This window comes from Lissotriton vulgaris, chromosome 4_1, assembly GCF_964263255.1.
Source record: "Lissotriton vulgaris chromosome 4_1, aLisVul1.2, whole genome shotgun sequence".
Taxonomy (NCBI): Eukaryota; Metazoa; Chordata; class Amphibia; order Caudata; family Salamandridae; genus Lissotriton; species Lissotriton vulgaris.
Window position 1 is genome coordinate 2,083,023,716 of NC_141691.1, and position 16,544 is coordinate 2,083,040,259.

A 16,544-nucleotide genomic window follows, 5' to 3' on the forward strand; every position below is an offset into this window, starting at 1 on the left:
CTGAGTCCATTCACGTGGATGAAGGAGACTGGTCCTTGATAGGGTGGTTCTGGAAACTGATATCTGCCTGGGGATGGAAGATTCTGATAGTCATTGGGATGATCTAAGCCATCCATTTCCTGTTCTGTCTGTGTGTACAGTGTGCTCCTGCAATATGTGGCCTCTCTGCTACATCATGTGTAAGGAAACCTGTATCAAGAGACGAACTAAGTAATAGGATGATGATACAGCAACATCTCAATGACTTCATGAATACAGACCTGTACTCAGATTAGCATGAGTATGGGTTATTGCCTATGTAAGGGCAAAAGGAGGGGCTGTGGTACTGAAAATTCTGAACTCTGCTATTCTGTGGTACCGAAGCTCTGCACTCGTGTCATAAATATCATTGTTAGGAACACAAAGAGAGTAAGGAGTTGCGTCCGTAGTTACTGGACGGGGAATACTCCTGATTCCCTGGTCAAGGATTTAGAAAGAACAATTGAAGGAGTATAACCCGATGAAGGGGATGAAGGCTTTATCCAAATGAGGAAGCACTTTTCCTTTGTTAGTAAACCCCTCACTCACCACCTAGTGGTGACTTGCTTCATCATCGGGGCCCACCCAAGTGGCCTAGCGTCACTTGGGTGTGCTTCAACACCTGAGTTACAGTGGAGCAGGTAGTGAAGTGTGGGATGTAAACAAAAAAAGTGTGAGTGTTAAAATTGTCCTGGTTAATGCTTTTGTATAGATTTTAATAAAAAAGTAACTGGACAATGATAAAAATATTGGTGAGATAGTAGTAGGAGAGTTACGGCCTACGTATCTCAGCTATGTGTTGGTCAACATGTTTCTACCATATGGGGCAATCCCCGGTATTCTTCAGGACCAAAACAAGGAAATGGGAGGTGTGCGCCCCCTCAAAAAGACGCACCCTGTCCTAAATCCTTGGTCATCCAGAAGCAAAATCTACTTCTGGGCAGACACACCTAAAATGTAGGGTGCCAATAACAAACTGGAGAAGTACTCTAGTCGGGTTGCATCAAGCAGGAGGTAGGGGCTTCACTGGTAGCAACATATTAGTTGAGAGTAGCGAAGTAAGGCGGTTCACCTACGTCTACCTGCCGCTGCTCGGGTGCAATAAATATCATTGTATCATGACGATTTTGGTACTAGCAGACCGGTAATGACTTAAATACTATACCTAAACATTTTCGTCATGTTCGAGTGACGAAATCACCCTGAAATCGAAGTTTTCGTCTTGAACCCTCGGGTTCCATTTTGTGAGTGGCAGCCATTTTGTGATTGCCCTCACATAGCCAAATAACTAAGGCTGAATTCGATCTGAAGGACACGTACACCTTTGCTGACTCCTCTGTGACCTGGGCGAGCTGACTCCACTGCCTCAAGCCAAACCTGTTCGGGCAGTTCCTTTCCCAGTGGCCGAACGAGATTAGTATCAAGGCACACACAACATGTCATAAACCGTTGTCATAAACCGTTCAGCGCACACAAGCTATGACTAATCTCACACACACTTGTCCCTGTTTCCTCTTTATGACCTGTTTTACAAGGAGGAGGTGCCCGTTTTCATTAGGGGTCCGTCGATATCTGATGAAAGTTCTGGGCCTTGCCGGGAAAATCTATCATGGACTGGACAAACTGAAATGTGGGCTTGTCATCATGACTCTGCTTTTTCTTTGTAGTAAAAATATGTGTATGGTCATCTGTAAAATAAGGAATGTTTGCCTGAAGCTTATTATTTTGTATAAAAAGAGAAGACTGCTTTGTAAATTTGAGCAGTCTCCTGAGAACATACATGCTGTTGTACTTCTAGGATACCTGTTACTGGTTGCCGCCAATAAATACGATCTTTGACTTCACCTAGAAGACTGTGTTTCTGTAGTCTGAAACAGGAAGGACTCGAGGTCTTTGGGTGTTCTCCCAGGCACCACCGGGTCCACAAAAACCCGGTACCTCATGGTCCTAGGCCTCTTTTCAGTTTGCGATACAACTAAGCATTGCTTTTTTATATACCGGAGACTCCCGTCTCGACGATGGGGAATGATTCAGGCATGTGAATCTAAGAACGCTCCAATACTGGAGTAAGTCTAAATGTACAGCTCTCCAGGTATGTGTTGTATGCATTGCTACATAGGACAGATGAAATGGTATAAAATAAAATTTAAAAAATGCACTTAGTCTATGAAATCCACAAATATATTATGAAATGTGAATCCTAGTGATTGAGAGGTTTTTCAATCCAAGCAATTGCAAGAGGCCAGATTTTTTAAGCTGCCCCAGGCATGAGCTGGGAGGCTGGAGTGGGTTCCAAGAGTGCTCTTCCTAGATGAGCTCTGCCCCCCTCACTTCCATGGCTTTCATGCTCGCTCCAAGCATGCCTACTTGGGCAGTCAGTGGAAACTGCTGCGAGCTTCAAATTGTGATTGTGTTTTGCCTTGTGTTTTTGCAGAGCCATCTTGCTCAACCAGTCAGCCCTGTACTACATCATCGGCAGCGCCGTCGTCTGTGGTCTTGTGATGTTTGCGCTGTACAGGAACTGCGATCCGCTGCTCGCTGGATATGTCTCTGCACCAGACCAGGTACCTAAGTATGTGGGAACTCACGTTCGTGGACACTGTCCAGGATATGTGGGCACCCAGGTGAAACAGCAACGAGTCAACACAAAATAGGGCCCATTGAGGTGAAGAGAGGCGAACATCACTTGCAAACTACTGACATGACAGGGGAACGGAAGCGGAAACTGAGGAACTTATAGTGCATGAACGTTGGCCCCTGATCAAACAACTGGGCAGATGTGCAACGTGAGCTGTTCGCTGTTGGTGTGAAGGTTACTCATCCTGGAGAACTTTAATATGTATATCTTATGCCTTATGGGAACAGAAAGGTTTTTGGTGTATAAGTAACATCCTAAATAACACCCTTCCTAGGGGTTAGGGCCACTTTGTCAGGCCAGTCTATCTTTATTTATAGAAGGGTCACAGAAATTAGGCAACACGGGGGGACCAAATTATGCAGCAGCATTGACTAAATTATGCAGCAAGAAAAAGCAAAGTATGCAGCAGAATGTGGTAGCATTACTTCACTATTTTGTCATTTTACACATTTATGCTGAGTGGGCAAAGGCTTCAGCTCACTCGTACCAGTTTAACACCTAAATACAGCATTCCGCAACTGAAAGGTGTAATGTTGAACTTTGCAAATGCATGCCTCTGCGTGGCAACACGTCTTGTAACATTTTCGGGAACTTTTGATCAGTTTGATCTAGAAATCATTTTTTTTTGTTAAAATTTGCAAATTAAGCAGCAGAAAATAGCAAAAGTGGTAAGTGCGGGAAATCCTTAATTATGCAGAAAATGGCACTGCAGCAGGATTGTATAATTCCAGTGGAACTGTTTATGGAGAAAGAGTATGCTGCCTCTGGAAAGGGAGGGAAAAATAATCCCACGGGCTTCGTAACCAAACCGAACATGAGCGCATCTGTTCACGTTAAACATGATTATGTTTTTTGTGTGAAATGCATCCTTGAGGACATATTTTGCACTAAAAAGTGGCATCAGGGATAACAGGTGATTACTTTTGGAACTTTCTGCCACTACTGTCCTGTAGCAAATCCGAGAGATTCCATTTGAAATTTTGTTTTGAAAAGTTATACCTCACACTATTGCTTTTTCTGCTTCTCACTGCTGAATGACTTGCCCTATAAGTATCCTCATTTGTCTACAAGAGTTTGATTTCCTTAGCAGAACCTGAAAGCTCTGCATTCATTTTCTTATGCATCACCACACCCAGAGCCCTGCTTTCTTTCACTTCTGCTCTTAATGTGTGCACCAGCAACTATCTGGTCTAGTTGTCCTGTGATTATTATTAGTGTGTTTTGTAAAGCGCGCAGCGGCCCCAACGGGGCATCCCGGCGCTGGGAGACTCTGAGAACTAGAGGGACAGGTCAGAGGTACCAAACTAGGAAGAAAAAAGAAGGGTTTTAAGGGATTTACGAAATGCTGGTTCTGTCTGGCAAGTGCGAAGAGCTAACGGAAGCTTATTCCAGTGCTTGGAGGCACAAACCTCAAAGGTTTTTCCACCAGCACGGGAACGCTTAAATCGGGGAGTTTCTAGGAAAAATAAGGAGTTGGAGCGTAGTGCCCTAGATTTAACATAAGGGCGAAGAGTATTTTTAAGATGGGCCGAGCCATTGCCTTTAGATGCACAGAAAGCCAACGTCATTGCTTTAAAGACGCATCTTTTCGCAATGGGTAGCCAGTGGAGTTTACGGAGGTGAGGGGAGATATGATGTCTAGCAGGAATTCTCTCCACCAGCCGGGCGGCGGCGTTTTGAACCGTCTGCAATTTGTAACATAGGCCTGCTGTGATACCGAGATTGGCTGCAAATATGTCCAACAGGCCCAAGTTCTAACTCTGGCATTTCGTCTCTACTAAACATAGTCATCCTTGCGTCTAAGTTCCCTCACTTTCTAATATAACTGAAGCACCTTTTAAGAGCGCAAATCTACCATATATTATCCGATATAATGTAATGTATACTTGTAAAGCGCACTGTTGCCAGCCAGCGTCCTGGCGCTGTATGCCGCTGGGGAACCCGTCCTGGCTTTCCCTGTGGGATGGTCCCTGCTGGGAACCCCCAAGGTGGAGCCAGGCATCCCCGGCGTCTGTGGGGGGCCGTTGTGGAGATTAGGCAAGCTAATGCCCAGAGTTGCCGAGTGGGACCCCTGGTTAGAGTAGGCACTGAGGTGAGAATTATCGAGTCCGCTGACCCTGGTTCACGACCCTGCCGCGTCAGGAATCGAACCCTGGTCCCGGGCCGACTTCTGCTTCCGGGACTGCCGCCTCTAACCAGTGAGCCACACCACTCCACTCAGCGTATGAGCTTGCACGAAGATAACTTGCTTATACTCACCCTTTTATTTTTGTTTTGTCCTTTCCAGTACATGCCTTTCCTGGTCCTGGAGATCTTCGAGCAGTACCCTGGCGTTCCTGGGTTGTTTCTGGCCTGCTCCTACAGCGCCACCCTAAGGTATGTTGTTCATTTACTTCCAAATCACAGAACTTTCTGACCTTCCGGATGGCTCATAGCATTTCTCATTGTGATGTGACTTTGTACTAAGTGTGGGTGACAAAAATGAACTTAAAAACCATGGCCACCTGGCAGGGGCCAGTGCACCGTAAAAACACCCGAGCGCCACTCTGCCTCTGCACTGGTCCCAGATGCCACTGCCAGATGCTAGCAAAGGAGCTTGACAGGAGTACAAGGTAGGGATGACTCTTCCTCTGTGTTTAATCCTCGGTTTAGACTCTGATGAGCCTTCTGTAGCCTATTAGGTAGCCTACTTTCAAGTTTGGCGCCCAGAAATCAGGACTATAGAATGCCTTGGGGCATTGTATCTCAACACAGTTGCAGGATGTTACCTTGGGAGTTTGGGCTGAGCTGAAGGATGTGGCTTAGAATCATTCATGGAGATAAGAAGAGACCCAATGAAGGGCAATTCCAGAGACTCCTGTGGAGAGAGAAGAGATCAGGACACAGTGGTCAACAATGCCAAAAGTGGCCGAAAGGGCAAGGAGTGGAATCAGAGTTTACTGTGTCTAGAAGAAGTTAGAGCGTCGGTGACTGCGAAGCGAGCAGCTTTGGAAATAGGAGGATCATACAGGGTGAACAACACACTCGAGATGTTTAGAAAAAATGGAATAAGAGAATTAAGCCCACACATCAATGACGATGATTGGTCGAGAGAACGCTGTTTTGGTGTGAGAAAATGAGGTACTGGCTCAAACGACCAGAGAACATACCCCCAGATTTAAGGAAAGGAGTAAAGAAATGCATGAAGAACAGTGGGAGACGAGCATAGGAGGGAAGAGGTTCTAAGGGAGCAGTCATTCGGATGCATGTGATTAGGAGGGCAGATAATATGGAGTGTAATATGATATTTATTACCCTTGTGGTGTATATGGAGGGGTATGACTCACAAAAGGTGAAGCCTTGAGTAGGTCATGATGCCCCCCCGCCCCCCACCCTGCCCCCATATATTACATTTTGCGCATCCGCATGTACAGTTTATGTCATGTCATTTTTTCAGGTTCATTTATTTTAATACAGATCTTTGAACAAAATACATATGAAGCATCCAGCATAAAAAATATATCAGGCGCCTCAACAAAAGAGTTGCTTCTAGGGACCTCAGCCCCTTTTTGTAGTATTTGGTCTGTTTCTTCAGCCAGATATCCACCTCCTGGTCTTATGCGTCTAGATGCGTTCCCAACAACGGTACTCACCAGGAAGCAGAAACGGAAGGCCTCGGAAACTGGACTGGACTGGACTGCGTCGGGCTACGATTTCTCCTACGCATGCGCTTCGGAACAGGTGGGCCTCCGGATACCTCGGACCTTGCTCTCTCGACTTGGGGCTCTGTTCGGGATCCTCCGCATTCCTCACCGCCTCGTCTGGATGCCGGACCGCAGTCTCCGTCTCCTCCGTGGGCCTGAGGGAGATAGCAGGAAAACCCGCAGGTGTGCACTGGATCCGTCCCGGCTGTAGAAGGGGTCAAGTCTTGCGTTACATCGCCGGCGAGTGGGGAAGGGGGGGTCCCTATTCGGGCGCCAGAATGTGTGGTAAATAAAATTACCGGACTATTTTTCCATACATTAAATATCAATAAGGATAGCTCAATCAAATGAGAGGCAGAGTCCGTGGTATCTGAGTCATACGGGCTTTAATTATGATCCTCGAGGAACAGGACATCATGTTCCATCACCACTAAGGTTCAGGAAGGGATATTCAATATTCTATTAACATCACACATTATGTATAGTAAAACAGTATAATTGAAATGAATACAGTAGGCGTAACAAGTGAAAAGAGAGAGATAAGAACACATGTGCGTAACAGGATGCGTGTAAGAAAGCGTACACGTGGGCGTGCACTTGACATGTCAGAGAATCGTCACAAGAAGCGTCACAAGTGGGTGGATGCTTAGAGAAAGTTTGCAGGATCAGCAGAAACTTTTGGCCTAGATGCGCGCGCAACTGAGCATGACATGTAACTGGGGAGAACTGGGACTTTGACTTTAGCACTAGTAGAGGAGACTAATGTCTGGGATGTCAGAACGACCTGTACCTATAGCATATCTAGTATCTCATGTTTGGAGGATGTGTCGTCTGAAGTAAAAGGTCTCTCGGACAGAGGCTGTTCAATACTGAATGCTAGTGCGTGCATACGTGTCTTGGTGCAATGCGCGGGGCCATGGGCCTACCATGGTAACGGGTTCTGTAAATCACTTGCAAGGAGGACAGGAAGGCCGGGCCCTTTGCTCTGCAGCCGGGAATATGTTTACCTATTTCACTAGACTGGAATGTGTTTTCGAGGAGGCTGAGCAGATAACTTGTAGGCAAAATACTATTTTGGCAGGCAGGCCAGGCTGAGCCGGGCACCGCTTCGCTGGGCAGGAAGTAAGGCAGAGGTCAGGGATGCATACCTAAACTACAGCTTTCAGAGACAGAAGAGACTTGGAGCCTCGATTAACGGCCTAGCTCGACTGAGCCAGGAAACATGGAGAAAACGTGTGCGAGATTCAAAAGTGCACTATGTAAAGACGTTGGCACCATAGGCCTAGAAGCCTAATTAACGTGGTTTTCTTGGAGAACTGAATAAATGATATGCTAACGTTGGACGCAAATGCATATGCGTCTTTCTAGCATGCACGGGAAGGAAGTTACATGACATACAAGGAACATGGGTGCATGGATAGGGTGCGAGTGGGGGACACATTAGCTACCTGAAAATTTCTATTACCTCAGCAGCCTGAAGCTGGACCCATGGCTGGGGCTAGGTTCTTTCGTTCATAAGATGTCAGATACAAGACTTTTTGTTACATTTTACAATACATTGAATTTACAAGAACGAAAGTGTCGCCAGCCCCGTGCACCTGGGGATTCGCCATCTTGAAACTTCAAAACCTCGCGATAAAATGTCACCAAGAGGAGAGAGAAGGCCCTTACCCCCTCGCTGTGTCTTCTTCCTCTCCCCAGCACCGCCTCTACCAGCATCAATGCCATGGCGGCTGTGACCGTGGAAGACTTTATCAAACCCAACAGGCCCTCGCTGAGCCAGAAGAAACTTACCCTCATCTCCAAAGGCCTTTGTGAGTATCTTCTGAGGAAGGGGATTGGGGGGTGGGGGGGAGTTAAGGGGAGAGTGGGGGAGAGCATGAGAGAAGGAGATGAGGGCGAGAGATACAGAATGAGTGAGCAAAAGAGAGGTAGAGAAAGAAAGAGGGAAGGAGAAAAGGAGAGGGAAAGGGAAGAGAGAGGGTAGACATTATGGTGAGAAAGAGAGCGAGGGAAATGGACAACCAATAAAAGAGAGCGCAAGAGAGAGTGAGAGAAAGGGAAAAACTGAGAAGCATAATGTGTAGCCCAGCACTCTATACCTCAAGCCGGGCCTGTGACCACAGCACCGTGGACAATGCACCACTGATTACCAGACCTGTAACTGCAGGCATCTTCTGATCAGGAATCCATGTAAGGATGCCCCTGGAAGTGCTGCTGTTGTCTTAGGTAAATCTAACTTCACAAAGCTCGCCAACCCAAGGGCTTTGTCAGTCATTGTAACTGTGCCAACAGCCAGGGAAGGCAGCTCTCTAGCGTCTACCAAAAAGTAGATGGCACAGTGTGCGCTATACTCACCAATAAGCATCACCTCTGGGGAGAGTTCTTGGGTTCATACGATGCCACAGAGACTCCAGGACTATGCCCCCTCTCTACATGTGTATGTCAATGAGGAAGCAGTCCTGCCAACACATGGTGCCACTGTGTGTCGCTGATATCAGTTACCTTCACACGGTCACCCGGTAAAGGCCGATATCAAACTGTGGCTCCTTAGGTGGACTGGAAACGCGGTACCAGGCTGTTTTTTTTTACCTCATTGGCTATTACCCAGGTGTGCTGGGGATATTAGAGACCGTTTTTTTAATCCCAGGGCCCCTGCTGATGCCTTTGTCACTTTCTTACAACAGGCACCATGAGGGTGTAAGCAAAGAGAGAGGGGGAAGGAAGGAGACAGGATGGGGAGAGATCAGAGGGAGAAGAGAGGACAGAGACAGAAACAGACTGGATAGAAGGAAGAAGTTACATTGCAAGAGACAAGTGGCCAGTGGTCTGTCAGCAAAAATGACTCCTCGCCCCTCAGGGCTCCTCTCAGGAGGCTGCGGAGAAGGACCTACAGTCACACATTGAGTCATTAGCTGGCTACGGAAAAAGGCAGACCGCAAAAGGCCCCTAGTGCCACTCTGCCTCCTCACTGGGCCCAGACGTACTCATGGAGCACGTCAGATATTGGAGCTGACAAGAGCATCGGGCTCTGCAGTCTGTCAGAATATTATAGATGGAAAAAAACTCACAGAACTATCAGGCAACAAATGTTGTTCACACATGTATCGTCCCATTGGGTGTAGATTTACCACTATTAATGTTATTGGACAAAATGTTAGTAGACATGGGGTGCTGCCACTCCGCTCCTTCACAAACAAATGGGCGGGCTCACAAACCCAGCTGTGTCCGGCTTGTGATTGTACCATAGAAACAGACTACCGTGTGCTTTTTTTTTTGGCATGAGTATGATAGAGTGCGCAGGTCATCCGACTAGTTTAACATACTCACCTGGGCCCATACAACACTAAAAATCACTACTCTCACACATTAGCCAGGTAACCCTTGCTTCTTTGCTCTATTCAGTGAGTTTATTTATTTTAGGACTTTCACCTATACACCTTGACTTACCAATCCTTGTCATTGGTATCTAAAGTCCTAAGGGATCTAAGGTGCTAGAATAATGAGGTAGTTGTTGGAAAGTAATTTGCATTTCATAAAATAACCACAAACTCGGGGAAAGGTTTAAACACTTTATCTAAGTAAATTCTTCAATGTCAGAGTCCTTACTAAATTGATTGAAACTTGGTCAATTAGCAAGAATATGAATAAAGCAAGATGATGTGAAATTATTACGAGACTTTCATTAAGCATTGAAACATAGAAAGGGTAGAAAAGGGAAAACAGTACAAAGACATACCCACACAAATTTATAGTTAACTAGAATGGTGTGAAGACCAACCCTGGCCACGGGCTGTGATAAAAGACAGAACCCCGATAATGCAGGTGCATACCAGAATCAGGACAGGTACAGACCAAATTGGATCAGGACAGGACCACCACAGGCTAAGACCGGCACCCACAGCTAAAGTGCAACGCCAGCGTTACACCCCTCTCTGCAGCTAACAGTCGAACCCCGATTGGGTCATCAATCTCCTTCCCAGAACCCCAATTGGGTTATTGAATCTTCTCACAGAGTGCTCCACCAGCACCTCAGCTCTCGATCGCCTATTGAGTGCGTTGGGTCAGTGACAGGTCAGCTACTCAGACAAGTCGGACAATCTAGCTAGCATAGCCTAACTTAGTTATACCATTTTCCAGGGCAGTGTACCACCCCCCAATGCTGAAAATGTGTGAATGCCCCATTTTGATTGGACAAAAAAGGCGAGGAGAGGTCATCACACCATATTAATGTGAGGTAACTTGTACTCTATATTCAAATTAACGTTCCCTCCCATAACTTCATTTCCCATGCACTTTTATTCCACCCGGCAGTGAATGTATCATTATCAATAAAATTGTATTAAATGTTGTACAATTCAGCTTTCTCTTGTGGAGTTGAAGGGTCACTTTCCCAGGCGCATCTTCTAGCAAGTCAAGACTTGGCCGGTTTCAATGTCAGTTATCCAGGAATTTGAGCTTTTCTGCACAGGCGTAGTTCCTCCAAAGATGGAGTTTCAGAAGTACATGTCAGGCCCAAAGTACGACACATGCAAAGATAGAAGAGAAACAATTTTAGAACAAAAAATAAATGAATGCACTGTGTACCACTTATCTCTACTCTATTTCCTTTATTTTTTTTTAACTATGGCATTAATTATTAAACAGAAAGAACAATTTAGTAAAAGCGGCAATGCAAGCGTTAGCACTTTATAACATAGAGTAGCCATCTTAGTTCTAGTGTGCAGAAGCAAGAGTTTCCCACCGAGCAGAGATAGTAGGTCATGTCACATGAGTATGACAGACGCATGCGCAGTAAAGTTCCTGTGTTGCAGCGGCCAATTTAATGCAATAGAGTTACGGTTAGTGAAAGCACATAGGCGAACTTTTCCCTAGATACTAGAAATGTCATGTGGTGCATTATTAATAAACAAAACATATTGATTAGTTTATTACGAATTATTTCGAGAGGGTTGAATCCAAGCATGTCACTTTACGGGCGCAAACTTGCTCCTTCAGGTATCTCAAAGCAAGAAAACGGTGACTGGTCCAGATTTGTAGAAACTTGAGAACTAGGTGCTGTTCAGAGGACCATAGCATATTGAAAAATTACACCAGCCTCCCCATAATTTATTCAGTAGCAGGCTTTCTATTCTTTATGTGGTGCACTCGTAGATTATTCCTAAAATCAATAAAAAAAACCATATATAATAGTAAAAAAAAAATGAAGAAACAATCTGGAATCATTGTTATGGACCATAATAGTTACTTTAAATGGATATTTGCCGTCATACTGGATCGATGCCTTTGAGAATCAAACATTTATAACAGAGTAGCTAAAATTTTGATTTGGTAAACCTCACCTGGAGAATTGTTGGCATATTTGGCAAATGCACTTTACAATCGCCATTACTACATCCTACTTTTTATTATTACAGTGACTCATAATAATTGAACCTCTGACCATTTAGCTGCTATTATTGATTATACTGTATTCTATAATATTGTATGCTGATCTGGCTATGCTTTTACCAAAAAATTTTAATTGTACGTATTTGACCTTTTTATATTTATTTTTAATGTAAATGAGATGTGTGCTATTTTATCTGTGCTTTTATGGTCGAACTGGCCGAAATAAAGTTATTATTGAATTGAATTGAATTGATAATGTTAGTAAATAAAATTTAGAACACAATATTTATGTCAGATGATATTCTGGTTGAGGTATTATGATTCCACACCTTCTGGTAGGTGAAAGGAGCGATACATGAAGAGCTGCAGAGAGTAAGTATTAAAGAAGATAAAAGAGTGATTGAGGAAGAGTGAACAATGAAAGAAGCGTGAACGAAGATAAAGACAGATTATAAGTAGAGATAGAAAGGCGTGAGTGTGGGGAGGACAGTTCCAGAAAGGAAGTAAGGAGGACATTAAATGAGTGTGTCAGGGGAACACAAATATGACAGAGAAAAATTGATAGGTGGTGGATATATGGCAATGAGATGACCCTGCCAGCTCTCACATGCCACCAACTTAGCAATCCCACTCCTCTACACCCCTGGCCTGGTCAGTTCGTGCCCCCCTAAAATGGGATCCGTCATGACACTAACACTTCCTTGGAGTACAGCACTGTCCTGGATTCACACCACAGTAGACTGAATATCCATGGCTTCTCCACAAGATGCCACTTCCTGTGACACCACTGCGTCTGGCACTTTCTGTGACATTTCTTCCTGTGAAATCTCTCCCTATGAAATCTCTTCCTGTGAAATCTCTTCCTGTGAAATCACTTCCTGTGTGTTTTCTTTCATATTCATTAATGAGCTGCTTCAGGAGTTTAAACAGGTTTGTTGTATAGCGTTTTAGGACCCTAGTGTAATTTTCCCTATTCATGCCCTTATATAGGTACAATTCACCTTGCCCTTATATAAGCATAGAAATCATGCCCATGTTTAGACATAGCCCATCCAGTCAAAATACAGGCATGGCTACTTCCACTGAAGAAATCTGTTGTATGTTCAATTATTCCCACAGAGGCTATCAATGGGTCTGAATCCCTTCCCTTCTCTTTATCATTGGCGCCGCATCAGTCAGTGAAAGGGCTGCTAGTGTACAGACCCCCTGGTCCAGTGGTTCTTTTCTCGATGAGCTTCAGTCTGTCATGTCAACGTTGGTCGTGAGAGCTGACCACTGTATCTTGGCTGGAGATCTCAATTTTCACATGGATGAGGCTTCGGACCCAGATGTGATTAAACTGTCCGATATTACGGCCCTCCTGGGCCTGGTTCCCTATCTTTTTGAACCAACGCATGATAAAGGCCATACTTTGGATCAGGTCTTATCTAAGTCCCCCATAGAGGTGACGGCACTTCTGCTGGTCCTTTGGACAGATCATCGGTTGGTCAATTTTTACATACTGGGGAATAAGAAACCCCTGAGCAGTGCCCTCAGACAGAAAGGATTAGCGTCGAGGGCATACCATCAGGTGACCCCAGAAATGTTGGCGCAGGCTTTGTGCGAACACCCATGCCCTCTCACGGGGGTTTTAGATAGGGACCTGGAGTCTCTGCAGGCCTGGCTTGTGGACAGGCTGAATGATTTGGCCCCTTCAAGGGCTCCTCGTTCGCTATCTAAACGGGTTTCTGCTCCCTGGTTCACTGAAGTGCTGCTTGCTGCCCGCAGGCAGTGCAAGGTGGCTGAAAGGGCCTGGCAGGCTCAGTATGATCCTGCAGCCAGACTCGATTATAGAATCATGGTCAAGGCCTATCATCGGGATATCCTCCTTGAGAAGAAGAGTTACTTTGCTAGGAGGATTGAGGCTGCCTCTAATTCCTACAAAGAGATCTTCACGATTGTTAGGGAATTCATTGCCCCACGGTCGAATGCGACCCAGACCGCCCCTACCGAGACATGGGCGTCGGATCTCGCCAGCTTTTTCACTACTAAGATTAAGCTGATTCAGGACTCTTTTCCATTGAGGCCGGCTATTGTCTCCCCTTGCTCTGAGGACGGACCAGTTCCATCGGTCCCCCTAGGGTCAGTCCTGACAGACTTTCTGCCTATTTCAGCTCCTTCGTCATTGACACTCATGGCCAATCTTAAATCGGGTTCGCCGCTCGACCCATGTCCGGCCAAATTTTTGGCGAAGATGGCGGAAGTGGTAAATCCGTTGGTGAATCCCCTCCTGAATCTCTCTTTGAGCCAGGGGGTGGTCCCACCGGCCTGGAAACAGGCTATGGTCATTCCCCTCATTAAGAAGCCAGGTTTAGATCCCGAAGTTTTGGCCAATTATAGGCCTATTTCTCTCCTTCCTGCATTGGCCAAGATCATGGAGAAGCACGTGCACACTGTGCTTTCTAATTTTTTGGAATCATACGACCTACTTCATTCCACTCAATCGGGCTTTTGCCCTAATCTTAGCACTGAGACGGCGCTGCTGGAGGTGTCCGAAGCCATCAAGGAGACGCTGGATTCGGGTGGCAGAGCCATGCTGATAATGCTTGTCTTGTCGGCGGCCTTTGACACCGTCCCCCATGAGGGTTTGCTCGTCAGACTTCATGAGATCGGTCTGAGGGGGATGGTGCTCAGCTGGTTTAGATAATTTTTGGCTGGCCGCCGACAAACGGTCTGGGCCTCCTTTAGCTCTGCTGAGATGCCGCCATTGGGAGTCGGAGTCCCGCAGGGCTCTGTGTTGAGCCCGACTCTTTTTAACATCTTTATGACCCCTCTGGCGGCATTGGCTGAGTCTTTCGGGGCCCAGATCGTATCCTATGCCGACGACACCCAGCTGCTCTTTACCTGTGGGAAAGGAGAGGATTTTGATGGAGAGAGTATCCGTGAGTGCCTTGGGGCTGTTTTCGAATGGCTCCAACTGAACAGCCTCAAGTGCAACTCAGACAAATCAGAGGTACTCTTCTTGTCAATCCGATCCAGACTGGCAGATATGGTGGCCCGCTGACATGTCTCCTCCGGTGCGATTGTCTCAGTTGGCTAAGAATTTGGGGATCAAAATTGAAAAAAGGTTTGACTTTAAGATCTCAGATCCTTGGCCTCACTGGCACCTGTTTTGGTCTCCTCCGTATGCTTCGGAAGTTTTTTCCTTTACTATCTGAGGACCATAGGAGGACTACGGTACAGGCCTTAATTGGTTTAAGATTGGACTACTCCAACGTCCTATATCTTGGCCTGCCGGAATATCTCCTGCAACTGATGTAGGTGGTCCAGAATGCGGCAGGGCGAGCCATTTTTGACCTGCACAGGCGAGTCAGAGTCTCTGGCTTGTTGCAGTCTCTTCATTGGCTGCCTATCCGGAAGCGGAAGATAGTTTTCAAAGCCCTAACTCTTGCACACAAGGCCCTCTATGCCTCGGGGGCTAAATACCTTCAAAGGAGGCTCGCCTTCTATCGTCCGTCACGATCTCTGAGATCAGAGTCGATGTTTCTTGCCACTGTTCCTCGTGTGAAGAAGGCCCGCATTGGAGGTCGCTCCTTTATGTCCCGGGCTCCACAGCTTTGGAACTCTCTGCCCCTGACACTGCGCAGTACCTCAAATTTGCTGGCCTTCAGGAAGGGCCTGAAAACTTGTCTTTTTGCCTCTTAGACTCCCTTTTATTTTGCTGACTCCGTTTTCCTTAATCTCTGTGTTGTGTTTGTCTTTTTCAGGCTGTCAATAAAGCGCCGGGACACTCTTTCGAGTAGCCGAGCGCTATAAAAGACACAATTAACATAACATAACATAGTTCCAAAAAGCCACAACGATTTCTTGGACAACGCGGCATCAGCAGTAAGGGACTTCCCCTTGCTTGAATATTGATTTGTCCTAGAAATCATGGCGTTTTCCAAGAACTACCATTTCCTTGGGGTTCTTTGGTGATGTTGTTATGTCCAACTTTACGTAAAACTAGGCACCTTCAAGGTATAAATATGCCTACACTTGCCCTAACAAAAACACAGTGGTTCAGGAGAAGCTCGACTATCTACGTACCCAACACAGCTCACTACAGCAAGTGCTGAAGGAAGCCGACCCTCCAGCTGACGTACAGAGAGGCTGCCTTTCTCTCGCTGGGAATCCAGCTCCAGTGTTTCCAAGCTCCCCTTACAGGGCGTTGGGAAATCGAGCCCGAGAGAGACAGAGATACCAGACCTCCTTCATTTTAAAACCAAGGTACGGAGCTGATTAGACCCTAAGAGAAATCTTGGTTAGATTCTTGGCAAAGAAACAAACTAAACCTATGCTACACCAAACTCACTTCTTCCCTCGTACTAGACCTAGGTTAGGTACATCGGGGTAGGCGTATTTTAGAAGCACCAGTTGAGTACTTTTAGTATTTATTTATGTATGTATTTTATGGCTTAGAAACCATACCATGTAATGTAATGTAAAAGACATTTCTAACGCGCAACTTTCACTCCAAGGAGTATCTTGGCGCTCACACAACTCAGGTGGAAGAGTTGGAGGGAAAGGATGTCCTGCATTATACACCACAATTACACCAAAGTCCTACATGTAGCATCGGCAGAGAGAAGATCCACGTTTTTAATGCCTTCCTGAAAGGGGCTTCTAGGGAGAATGTACGTAAAGAAAGAGGAAGCTTATTCCAGGCCTTGGTGCCCAATACAAAAAGGGATTTACCCCCTTTTGTGGCCAGTTTGAACCGAGGAGGAGTGAGTAGGTTCTGACTAGCAGACCTCAGGCAGCTCGTCGGATGATATCTTTTAAACCCATTGAGT

General features: G+C 45.9%; 1 protein-coding gene across 1 annotated transcript in view; it reads left to right on the forward strand.

Moving 5' to 3' along the window:
* The window catches only part of LOC147725081 (sodium/iodide cotransporter-like), a 195,327-nt gene that overhangs the window by 65,425 nt on the left and 113,358 nt on the right, over positions 1 to 16,544 (forward strand). The window contains exons 7-9 of the mRNA XM_086967103.1: positions 2,453 to 2,582; positions 4,944 to 5,032; positions 8,041 to 8,153. Coding sequence (XP_086823229.1) covers positions 2,453 to 2,582; positions 4,944 to 5,032; positions 8,041 to 8,153 — 332 coding nt within the window. The remainder of the gene's footprint in view (positions 1 to 2,452; positions 2,583 to 4,943; positions 5,033 to 8,040; positions 8,154 to 16,544) is intronic.